General features: G+C 45.0%; 2 protein-coding genes across 2 annotated transcripts in view; both read left to right on the top strand.

Annotated features, from left to right (window-relative positions):
* The first annotated feature begins 314 nt into the window (after positions 1-314).
* LOC121582244 (cytochrome P450 2D15-like) lies at positions 315-4207 on the top strand. Its single transcript, XM_041897919.2, has 9 exons — positions 315-512; positions 645-807; positions 996-1148; positions 1323-1483; positions 1685-1858; positions 1953-2091; positions 2377-2564; positions 3380-3521; positions 3971-4207. Exons 1-9 carry the CDS (start codon positions 348-350, stop codon positions 4162-4164), a joined length of 1479 nt encoding a protein of 492 aa, XP_041753853.1. The 5' UTR covers positions 315-347; the 3' UTR covers positions 4165-4207.
* Positions 4208-5312: 1105 nt separating this feature from the next.
* Positions 5313-13075, top strand: part of LOC121582241 (rabphilin-3A-like) — a 54201-nt gene continuing 46438 nt past the window's right edge. Inside the window, exon 1 of the mRNA XM_041897914.1 lies at positions 5313-5503. The gene's annotated coding sequence lies outside the window, so the exon portion shown is untranslated. The remainder of the gene's footprint in view (positions 5504-13075) is intronic.

Below are 13075 nucleotides of genomic sequence, written 5' to 3'. Positions count from 1 at the left end.
ACTTTGTATCCGTTTTTGCTCACCCCAATAGTAACGTTAACAACAAAGGATTTAAACAAGAGATCTGACCTTAGATCTGTTCTTAGTGGGGACAGCCTTCTCCCACTCTAAAGGTAAAATAACTGTGTTGACAGTGTGGTCATAAGTATATCGACACTGGGTACCCCAAGGAAACTCCCAAATGTAACTGGGTGAAACGGAATGGGAATAGTTGCCTGGCTCCCATGTGCTGTGTAGCCTAAATCTGGGTCTCTGTTATGCCATAATCTCTGACCAATCCTTCTTTCTTCCCTCCCAGTCTATGAAGGCAGCAGTGTGTTTTACCCTCAGTAACATAGATTCCTAAGATGATGGGAACGTTCTTTCTGCTCTGTGTCGGATCCTGTCTCCTGCTGCTGGTTGTGCTGAGGCCTCGGAGGCCCAGGAACTTCCCACCGGGACCACCGCCTGTTCCCATATTTGGGAACGTTCTGCAGCTGAGCATGAAGAATCCTATGGCTGGCCTGGATAAGGTAAAAAAACAGAACGAGCACTCGAGAAAGTTGCAATGTTTTTATTTTGGGGTTTTCAAAGGTGAAGTAGGCCATGAACAAACATGTAGGCTTTAGCTCAGTGAGCTAACAGTCTGCTGTATTGTTTTCCAGCTGTCCGGAGAGTATGGTGAGGTGTACAGCCTGTACCTGGGCTGGAGGCCTGCCGTGGTGCTCCATGGTCTACAGGCGGTACGGGAGGCCCTGGTGACTAAATCTGTGGACTTCGCTGGACGACCACAGGGCATGATGATCAACCACGTTACAAAGAACAAAGGTAGGATGTGTTAGCCATGCAACAAGAGATTATAACATTATATATTGCTATTATATTATACTATGTGTTACATGGCAATGTATAGCAATGATTTAGCTCTACCAAACCATTTTGTGATAGAGGTTTCTAGAGATTAGAAGAATTCTATGGCTCAGGCTCAGAAGATTAACAGTGTTTCACCACCACAGGTCTGATTATGGGTAACTATGGGGCGGTGTGGAGGGAGCACCGGCGCTTTGCTCTGACCACCATGAAGAACTTTGGTCTTGGGAAGAGATCCATGGAGGAGAGGATCCTGGAGGAGACAGATCACGTCTGCACTCGGCTGGGAGAGAATGCAGGTATGTAACCCTCATATAACCCTTAATTGAGGATCCAAAAAGTGTTATTGAATTGAACTGGATACTCAATGTTAACTTATTTGTATAGGTTTTTATAAGCAGAACTTACTTTAATTACTGTCAAATGTGTTGGAAACAAACTTTTTCATAGCAACAGTGTGTGTTATTTGTCAGGTAAATCCTTGGACCCTGTGACTCTGGTCCACAGTGCTGCGTCCAACATCATCTGCTCGGTCCTGTTTGGTCATCGCTATGACTACCAGGACCCAGTCCTCTCCTTCATCATCAACAGCTTCAAGGAGAACGCTCAGATTGCTAATGGGCCCTGGGCAGCTGTGAGTTACAAATACACTCCATTTAACCTCTATTGCACCATAATAAGGTCACAGTTGTTGCACGGAACATTTCTCAGATTCAACGTTTTTAATGTTTTCACCTGAATTGGATATTTGGGGAATTATATTCTCTTTGTAGCTCTATGAACACCTATGTAGTGTTCAATTTTATGTAGTCATTCATTAGGCCTTTATGTGTAGGTCTATGACACCTTCCCACTGCTGCGGCGGCTGCCCCTCCCCTTCCAGAGAGTGTTTGACAACTACAGAGCTCTGAAGAAACACACCATGGAAATAGTGGAGCAGCACAAACACACACATACACCCGGAGAGCCACGAGACGTCATAGACTGCTATCTGGATGAGATGGACAAGGTGTGTGTTATCCTGTCTTTAGTGTTAAATTACTAAATGCGTTTAGACCACTGTTATTACATAAGTTCTAACATATCTATAGCATGTTTTTCAGAGAGGTCCAGAGGGGTGTGTGCTGGAAGAGGAGAGGTTGCTCATGTTACTACTGGACCTTCATTTCGCTGGGACTGACACTAGCTCCAATTCCATACTCACTGCACTGCTCTACCTAGCTACACACACACACGTACAGGGTGAGTGCACACACACACACACGCCTTGGCTTTAGCTCAGTGGGCTAACTCAGTCTCATTGTCACTCAGGTGCCCCTGGGTTTGATACTCATTGGCTACATCATGGTTGTTATCACTGCAAACTGTTTCTACATGAACTGTCTGACACAGGCCAGGACATTCATTAGCGTAAGACAGTCAGTCGGTCCCAAAGGAGACTAACAAAGTCCCAAAGGAGACTAACAAAAATGATTCATTCCTCTCCCTTTGTCTTCTCTCTCTTTGACTCCATCCCTCACTCCCCAGCCCAATGTCAGACAGAGATAGACGGTGTTCTGGGGGAGAAGGAGAGAGTGTCATTTGAGGACAGACACAGGATGCCCTATGTGATGGCCACTATCCATGAGACCCAGCGTCTAGCCAACATCGCACCGCTAGGGGTGTTTCATGCTACCATCAGACCCACCAAGCTCATGGGCTATGACATACCAGAGGTACACACACACACACACACACACACACACACACACACACAAGGGACAGATCTGGTCAATGTTGGTCCTTTGTTGAACAAGGCTTGTGGGCTATAACATACCCAAGGTGATTAGTGACATTCACACACAAGCACACATAAACACACACATTTGCGCGCGTAAACGCACACACAAACACAGACACACACACAAATGCATTGACCTTCAGCGTTCGACATGTATGGTCATGAATTTGGCATTTATCCTTCAGCTGTTATTAACCCTGACCCGGCCTCCCTCCCTCTCTCCCCATCTCTTTCTGTTTTTCTCTCTTTTGCTCCCTGCCGGCCTCTGTCTCCTACTACCTGTCTCCTGCTACCTGTCTCCTACTACCTGTCTCCTACTACCTGTCTCCTGCTACCTGTCTCCTACTACCTGTCTCCTACTACCTGTCTCCTACTACATGTCTCCTACTACCTGTCTCCTACTACCTGTCTCCTACTACCTGTCACCTACTACCTGTCTCCTACTACCTGTCTCCTACTACCTGTCTCCTACTACATGTCTCCTACTACCTGTCTCCTACTACATGTCTCCTACTACCTGTCTCCTACTACCTGTCTCCTACTACCTGTCTCCTACTACATGTCTCCTACTACCTGTCTCCTACTACCTGTCTCCTACTACATGTCTCCTACTACATGTCTCCTACTACCTGTCTCCTACTACCTGTCTTTCTGCCTGTCTTCCCCCTCTCACTCTCACTCTCTTTCCCCATCCCTCTCTCCCTCCTCTCTCGCTCTCTCTGTCTTTCTTTCCCCCTCTCTCTGGCAAAGGGGACTCTGGTTATCACCAACCTCACCTCTGTGCTCTTCGAGAGCAGCCAATGGGAGCGTCCAAATGACTTTAACCCTGCCCACTTCCTGAACGATGACGGGCAGTTTGTGAAACCAGAAGCCTTCCTGGCGTTCTCGGCAGGTAAAACTGATAATAAATAGCTTCTGACAACATGTCCACCAGTTCTATCAATCATATCAGTGCAGATGAATGAGAGGGGACGAGGAGAGACTATCGAGATGCAGCCTAAGGTTATAGACGGAATACTGTTATCTTATTCTCTAGAGAGAGACGGAGCTGCTCAGTGGATCTACAGGTGTCTGAGGTTTATTATGTAAATCCTGGGCTGTTTATGTAACTAGCGTTTAGTTCTGATTTTATATAACTGCTGTTGTTAGTTATGTAAACGTGACAAGTCAGGCGTCAGCCCTCGCTGGCCAAGTAGACAGTTTTAATGAGAACAATGAGAGACAAAGAGAACAGAAACAGTGAAATTGGTAGTTAGGCCAGTGAGATTTTGTACTCTACTGTCCACTGTATCCAGAGATCATGATGTTACTGATAATGTGGTGTGTGTGTGTGTGTGTCAGGTCCTCGTGTGTGTCTCGGGGAGCTGCTGGCACGTATGGAACTCTTCCTCATCCTGGTCACTCTGCTGCAGCGATTCCACTTCCTGTGGCCAGAGGATGCTGGGAACCCTGACCTTTCGCCCGTGTTCGGGGGCATCCAGTCGCCCAAACCCTACAGGGTATCAGTCAGACTGAGAGGAAACCAGGGATCCTGATGGAGCCAGTGTTACTCTTAAATATGTCCCCACATCATTATGAAGTAAATCATGTATCCCTGTAAAGCTGTCTCTGGTCTGTCCTGTATCTAATTTCAATGCTGTCACAGCTCTCCTGAATCAGCGGACTTTAAAATGAGTAATACGTTATATAGCCTTGTGTGTGCGTGCGTGCGTGTGTTGGCGGGCAGGCGTGAGATTTATATACGTTTTTCAAGGGGGCACTGTAAAATGCCCAGTCAATTAGGCAGCCAATGTACCATGGAGAGATAGAGAGATGCTGTAGCACTGCAGGACCTAGTCTAGTATTTGAACTACCCTGTTATGGCAAATAACAACCTCGAGGGCTACAGTGAGATCACTGAATCACACACACACACACACACACACACACACACACACACACACACAGACACACACACACACACACACACACACACACAAACAAACCCTGTAGTAAGGACATTCTTTATTAAGACAGAATCATTGAATGAGCAACCTCAGCAGGGGATCAAGAGGGTCAGTTGGAATATTTCCTCTCCCTCATATTCTAATCTCTATTCTAATGAATTAGAACATTCTAGAATAGGACTGTGCAATTGATTTGTGGACTATTACATTCAGATTGTATGGAACAGAATAGCGCGTGCAGCTGAGTTGCTCAGACGGAAATAAAGATTAGGATTCTAAACAGAAGGCTAGTAAACAGGAAGTAGCTGTCACATGGTATGGTGGATAAAACGCCACAGTTAGATACACATGATGGGTTGATGACCATGTCAAGAGATTATCATTAGGGTACAGCAATGATGATGATAAGGATGAGGAGGAGGAGGATGTGTCATCATCCTCATCACCACCACCATCATCATCATCAATTCATTATAATGAACAACAATACATAGCACAATTTATTATCAAAGTTAAAAAGGCATACAAAATCCAGGGGTATACATTTACGTGAACATCTTCACCACCATCACCATCATCATAGGGATCTCTCCTCCACTCTTTACAGAAGAACCCTTCATCTCCTGTGTGGGATTGGTTTCCCTCCTGTGGGTAGCTAACCCCCCCCCCCCCAGCGCGCGACTGAGCGTGAGGGGGCGGGGTTCAGGGCTCGCGGCTTTAAATTAGGAGGTCGGACTTCTCGGTCGCGTGCGAGTGGAGGAAGTGTGTGTGGACTGTCGCGGAAAGAGCGCTTCTATAGAAAATGTGACAGTCGCACAGAGCCAGGACGCTTTATTTTATATTTATCTCTCCACTCCCTATTTCTCTCACATCTCCAATCTCTCTGTCGGAGCAAGAAAAACACTAAAAACTGTTGGAGAAGTGTCAGGTAAGAGAAGAGAGAGCATTTTGATTGTGTGTCAGTGTGTGGTCGATTGAAAAAAAAAAGATGACGTTAGATTAGAAGAGCTCGACGAGAATGACTTGACCTATATGGATTGCAAGAATCCATCATTCAGGATGTAAATAATCAACATGTGACATTTCTGAGAAAAGTATACATCTTGTGAACATTTTAGAGGAAAAAAGGTTGATTTATGTGACACAAAGAAAATGACTTCTATTTATTCTATTCCTCCCTTTCCAGTAATTGAATGCCCCACTGTGTCACCACTACAGAACATAATTTATTACAGTGAGATCCACTAAGAGCTGCATACTGAAATGACAGGAGAGGTTGATCTCTCTGTAACCTCAGCCTCCAGGCTCTTGTGGGAATATTGACACAAAAATACTTTGACTTAATCCCTTCTGGGGATACAGAGAGAAGAACAAGGTTATCAAGGAGCAATATGCTAAACAAAGCTTTCCTTGCCATGATATCTTCAGGCCATATTCTCCCCCTTCCTTTACTATGGACTAATTTGCATTTGACGTGTCAAGCTGCAAGTGCAGAGATAGAAAAAGCAAGACAATGTCAAGTCACCTGCTGCAGAAACAGACTGAAAGTCAGGACAGACAGTGTGGAGTCTCTCCTCGTTACTCCCCATCACACCGACAGCCACTGTTTCAGACCTGTCTCTCACACACACACACACTTACTCCGAACTAGCCAGTCTGTAAATGAGGTGAGGGAGCCTTCAGTTGCTAACTATAACACATACTGGCAGCAGAGAAAGGTCAAGATACAGAACAATGTGAAAGAGGTGAGAAGCGAGTCAGAGAATACATTTTTTTCATGCTACAAGGTATGTGCGTGCATGCATGAGTGTGTGTGTAGAGATCAGTGGTCAGGTTATGATTCCCTATAGTACATGCTCTAGCTGCAGTATATTGAGCAGCTCTTATTTTCCCATGCTCTACAATCCCCTGTGATGGGTATTATTGACCAGGGCTTTGTGTGTGGCTGGATGGGGAGGCAGGCACTGATTGAGGTGCTGAAACAGACTGTGCTTACATCACTTCTACATCACTCACTCCACACCCCCACTGCTGCTGAAGTCAGGGGAAATATTCACCAGATTGGGGGTTTTACCCTGTTAGTAGACCGATTTAAAAGTGATACAGTACAGATTGATCCCCTGGGGTCATCTACTAAAACAGCAAGTTCAAGTGTATAGAATGGCATCAGGCATGATGTATATTGTCAGAAAGTCTCCAATCTTTCCTCTTGTCTTTTTGTATTTGTACTCCTAGCTGTAAAATAGTATTCCTGTAGCATCATGCTCCTCTATTGGCACTGCTGCAGCTTGCAATATACAGCGGTGCTCCTGGAAAAGCACTCAATGTGATCCATTACTCCACAGTAGAAAGAGCAAGAGGGAATTTGTCCTAGTTTCACAATGGGAAGATAAAACAGTGCTGCTGGACTTAATTACAATCTGCTGTGGACATTTATCACTTTAGAAAATAATTAAGATGGTGAGAGATGGATGTGGATGGCTGCTGTAGTTGTTTATAAGAGCATGATGTCGGAGTCTGGTTTGGCACTGTCTGTATACTCTCCAGCTATAGATGATGATGAGCTGTGAAGGATGGAACACTCAGCCATGTTGTAATGCCAAACAACCTATCAGTCGTTACTCCATTACTACTGCAGTGCAGTAGCAGGCTGCTGCTACTACTATTACTACTACTATTACTACTACTACTATTACTATTATTACTACTACTATTACTACTATTATTACTACTACTATTACTACTACTTACTATTACTATTACTACTACTATTACTACTACTACTACTATTACTACTACTATTACTACTATTATTACTACTACTATTACTACTACTACTACTACTACTACTACTACTACTACTACTATTACTATTACTATTACTATTACTACCACTACTATTACTACTACTACTACTATTACTACTACTACTACTACTACTGCTACACACACACACACCTATGTAGAAACGAATGGGAAAGGATGGCCTGCTGCCATTTCTTATTCATTTCATATATTATGGAGTCTCCATGATGATAAAAAGGTCAGGGTTGGGGTCAAGTCAATTCCAACCTAATCCATTTAACCAATCAACTCACATTCATGAGTTGGACAGTTTCCCATTGCTTTCAATTAGAATTTTCCACCTCATTTCATCCAGGATGATGGAATGTATTTTCCTCAGTTTGACACGGTTGGAACCTACAGTAATTGACTTCCTGCCTCAAATCTGCAGGGAAAGCGAAATCGTCCACTACTCCCCTGGCTGCTCTCTCTGATGAAGGGGTTTGAAAAACAGACATGCTCCGGCACAACAAAGTGTGACTAGAGGTGATTAATTAGCAATGCACCATGACTATGTTTGGAGTGTGTATCGCTGTGAAGGGTGGTGGTGTTGTGCGTATGTGGTAGTAGTAGGATGAGTTAGATGCTGAATCAGGTGGTTGCATATCCTTAGTGAATATTAAAGCGTGTCCATTTCCTCTGAGTGCCATACTGTTAATATGTTTTATGTCAGTCGTCCCCTGGCTGTGAAAATGAATGCGTGAGGGAACCATAACTATAGATCCATTCGGAACCTGAGACCTGAGCTGAATGTTGAAGCTGCATGGCCACACAGCAGCATCTGAAAGAGAGGATATAATTACTCACATCCAAATGAACTGGATAGAAATATAGCAACATAAAGAGCGCTTATGAGCAGAAAATCTTTGACAAATTATTCCCAGTATTGGACACTGCATTTCTTACAGAGAGGTACCCTACTGGTTCTGAGAAGTACCCTTCAAAGGTGACCAACTCTCCTCCTGGAGAGCTACTTGGTATGCAGAAATGTGCAGGACTTTTGCTCCCATGAGTAGGGTTGCCAGTGGCAATTTTAGCATATAAATCTTGGTGGGGCAAACAAACATTTTTTTTAGACGCATGCCAGAAAAGCCACAACACAACACAAAATAATACATGAATTGCACTATAACGGTGCCAAACGGTGCCCACAAACGGTTAGGGCCTACATAAAGCTATCCCAACAGCAGACTTTATTTTCAGCACCATGGAGTGAATCCTTACCATCACTACACCTGGCTATCAGCGGGCCTTGTCTGGCAGCGAAACAGTTCATTCAGCCTCATTTACTGCCTTTTTTAAAAACATAGCTGATATGGCTGACTTGCTTAAACAAATGTGGTTTCTACTGACAATTGAGATGTACAAACTATGGCATAGGGGAACGATGAGCGCATAAGAGGCATTAAGTAATTTCGATTAGGACATTAGTGAGCGAGCTAAGATGGACGTAGTCAATATAACTATTTGTTCAGCACTTTTGAAATGTACAGTGACAGAATTCAGAACATGGGCCGTTCTTACAACATTCTCCCTGTACACCAAGTTAGAACCATAGGATAAATAAATGGGGCATATACAGTGGGGAGAACAAGTATTTGATACACTGTCGATTTTGCAGGTTTTCCTACTTACAAAGCATGTAGAGGTCTGTAATTTGTATCATAGGTACACTTCAACTGTGAGAGACGGAATCTAAAACACAAAACCAGAAAATCACATTGTATGATTTTTAAGTAATTAATTTGCATTTTATTGCATAACATAAGTATTTGATACATCAGAAAAGCAGAACTTAATATTTGGTACAGAAATCTTTGTTTGCAATTACAGAGATCATACATTTCCTGTAGGTCTTGACCAGGTTTGCACACACTGCAGCAGGGATTTTGGCCCACTCCTCCATACAGACCTTCTCCAGATCCTTCAGGTTTCGTGGCTGTCGCTGGGCAATACGGACTTTCAGCTCCCTCCAAATATGTTCTATTGGGTTCAGGTCTGGAGACTGGCTAGGCCACTCCAGGAGCTTGAGATGCTTCTTACAGAGCCACTCCTTAGTTGCCCTGGCTGTGTGTTTGGGGTCGTTGTCATGCTGGAAGACCCAGCCACGACCCATCTTCAATGCTCTTACTGAGGGAAGGAGGTTGTTGGCCAAGATCTTGCAATACATGGCCCCATCCATCCTCCCCTCAATACGGTGCAGTCGTCCTGTCCCCTTTGCAGAAAAGCATCCCCAAAGAATGATGTTTCCACCTCCATGCTTCACGGTTGGGATGGTGTTCTTGGGGTTGTACTCATCCTTCTTCTTCCTCCAAACAGATGCTAAGCTACAGGACTGTTTTGCTAGCACAGACTGGAACATGTTCCGGGATTCTTCAGACAGCATTGAGGAGTACACCACATCAGTCACTGGCTTCATCAATAAGTGCATCGATGATGTCGTCCCCACAGTGACCGTACGTACATACCCCAACCAGAAGCCATGGATTACAGGAAACATCCGCACTGAGCTAAAGGGTAGAGCTGCCGCTTTCAAAGAACGGGACTCTAACCCGGACGCTTATAAGAAATCCCGCTATGACCTCCGACGAACCATCAAACAGGCAAAGAGTCAATACAGGTCTAAGATTGAATCATACTACACTGGCTCTGACGCTCGTCGGATGTGGCAGGGCTTGAAAACTATTACAGACTACAAAGGGAAGCACAGCCGCGAGCTGCCCAGTGACACAAGCCTACCAGACGAAGCTAAACCACTTCTATGCTCGCCTCGAGGCAAGCAACACTGAAGCATGCATGAGAGCACCAGCTGTTCCGGATGACTATGTGATCACGCTCTCCGTAGCCGATGTGAGTAAGACTTTTAAGCAGGTCAACATTCACAAGGCCGCAGGGCCAGACGGATTACCAGGACGTGTACTCCGAGCATGTGCTGACCAACTGGCAAGTGTCTTCACTGACATTTTCAACATGTCCCTGACTGAGTCTGTAATACCAACATGTTTCAAGCAGACCACCATAGTCCCCGTGCCCAAGAACTCTAAGATAACCTGCCTAAATGACTACCGACCCGTAGCACTGACGTCTGTAGCCATGAAGTGCTTTGAAAGACTGGTCATGGCTCACATCAACAGCATAATCCCAGAAACCCTAGACCCACTCCAATTTGCATACCGCCCCAACAGATCCACAGATGATGCAATCTCTATCGCACTCCACACTGCCCTTTCCCACCTGGACAAGAGGAACACCTACGTGAGAATGCTATTCATTGACTACAGCTCAGCATTCAACACCATAGTGCCCTCTAAGCTCATCACTAAGCTAAGGATCCTGGGACTAAACACCTCCCTCTGCAACTGGATCCTGGACTTCCTGACGGGCCGCCCCCAGGTGGTAAGGGTAGGTAACAACACATCTGCCACACTGATCCTCAACACGGGGGCCCCTCAGGGGTGCGTGCTCAGTCCCCTCCTGTACTCTCTGTTCACCCATGACTGCATGGCCAGGCACGACTCCAACACCATCATTAAGTTTGCCGACGACACAACAGTGGTAGGCCTGACCACCGACAACGATGAGACAGCCTATAGGGAGGAGGTCAGAGATCTGGCCGTGTGGTGCCAGGACAACAACCTCTCCCTCAACGTGACCAAGACAAAGGAGATGATTGTGGACTACAGGAAAAAAAAGAGGACTGAGCACGCCCCCATTCTCATCGACGGGGCTGTAGTGGAACAGGTTGAGAGCTTCAAGTTCCTTGGTGTCCACATCACCAACGAACTATCATGGTCCAAACACACCAAGACAGTCGTGAAGAGGGCACGACAAAGCCTATTCCCCCTCAGGAGACTAAAAAGATTTGGCATGGGTCCTCAGATCCTCAAAAAATTCTACAGCTGCACCATCGAGAGCATCCTGACTGGTTGCATCACCGCCTGGTATGGCAACTGCTTGGCCTCTGACCGCAAGGCACTACAGAGGGTAGTGCGTACGGCCCAGTACATCACTGGGGCAAAGCTCCCTGCCATTCAGGACCTCTATACCAGGACCTCTATACCAGGCGGTGTCAGAGGAAGGCCCTCAAAATTGTCAAAGACTCCAGCCACCCTAGTCATAGACTGTTCTCTCTGCTACCGCATAGTATACAAATTCATTACCAAGTCTAGGTCCAAAAGACTTCTCAACAGCTTCTACCCCCAAGCCATAAGACTCCTGAACAGCTAATCATGGCTACCCGGACTATTTGCACTGCCCCCCCACCCCATCCTTTTTACGCTGCTGCTACTCTGTTAAGTATTTATGCATAGTCACTTTAACTCTACCCACATGTACATATTACCTCAACTACCTCAACTAGCCGGTGCCCCCGCACATTGACTCTGCAACGGTACCCCCCTGTATATATAGCCTCCCTACTGTCACTTTATTTTACTGTATATATAGCCTCCCTACTGTCACTTTATTTTACTTCTGCTCTTTTTTTCTCAACACTTTTTTTTGTTGTTGTTTTATTCTTACTTTTTTTTGTTTAAAATAAATGCACTGTTGGTTAAGGGCTGTAAGTAAGCATTTCACTGTAATGTCTGCACCTGTTTTATTCGGCGCATGTGACCAATAAAATTTGATTTGATTTGATTTGATTTGAAACACGGCGAGTGGAGTTTAGACCAAAAAGCTCTATTTTTGTCTCATCAGACCACATGACCTTCTCCCATTCCTCCTCTGGTTCATCCAGATGGTCATTGGCAAACTTCAGACGGGCCTGGACATGTGCTGGCTTGAGCAGGGGGACCTTGCGTGCGCTGCAGGATTTTAATCCATGACGGCGTAATGTGTAACTAATGGTTTTCTTTGAGACTGTGGTCCCAGCTCTCTTCAGGTCATTGACCAGATCCTGCTGTGTAGTTCTGGGCTCATGCCTCACCTTTCTCATGATCATTGATGCCCCACGAGGTGAGATCTTGCATGGAGCCCCAGACCGAGGGTGATTGACCGTCATCTTGAACTTCTTCCATTTTCTAATAATTGCACCAACAGTTGTTGCCTTCTCACCAAGCTGCTTGCCTATTGTCCTGTAGCCCATCCCAGCCTTGTGCAGGTCTACAATTTTATCCCTGATGTCCCTACACAGCTCTCTGGTCTTGGCCATTGTGGAGAGGTTGGAGTCTGTTTGATTGAGTGTGTGGACAGGTGTCTTTTATACAGGTAACGAGTTCAAACAGGTGCAGTTAATACAGGTAATGAGTGGAGAACAGGAGGGCTTCTTAAAGAAAAACTAACAGGTCTGTGAGAGCCGGAATTCTTACTGGTTGGTAGGTGATCAAATACTTATGTCATGCAATAAAATGCAAATTCATTACTTAAAAATCATACAATGTGATTTTCTGGATTTTTGTTTTAGATTCCGTCTCTCACAGTTGAAGTGTACCTATGATAAAAATTACAGACCTCTACATGCTTTGTAAGTAGGAAAACCTGCAAAATCAGCAGTGTATCAAATACTTGTTCTCCCCACTGTAAGCAGACAATGAAAGCTCTTACAATATTCAATGATTACGTTTCTCTAAAACAGGCTATAGGCTACATTTGCACCACCAAGTCAGAACAGTAGGCTAAGTTATGATGGGGAAAGGGACCAAATTATTAGGGTGAG

Source organism: Coregonus clupeaformis, chromosome 15 (genome assembly GCF_020615455.1).
Source record: "Coregonus clupeaformis isolate EN_2021a chromosome 15, ASM2061545v1, whole genome shotgun sequence".
NCBI classification, from domain to species: domain Eukaryota; kingdom Metazoa; phylum Chordata; class Actinopteri; order Salmoniformes; family Salmonidae; genus Coregonus; species Coregonus clupeaformis.
This window is presented reverse-complemented; position numbering and strand designations above follow the sequence as displayed.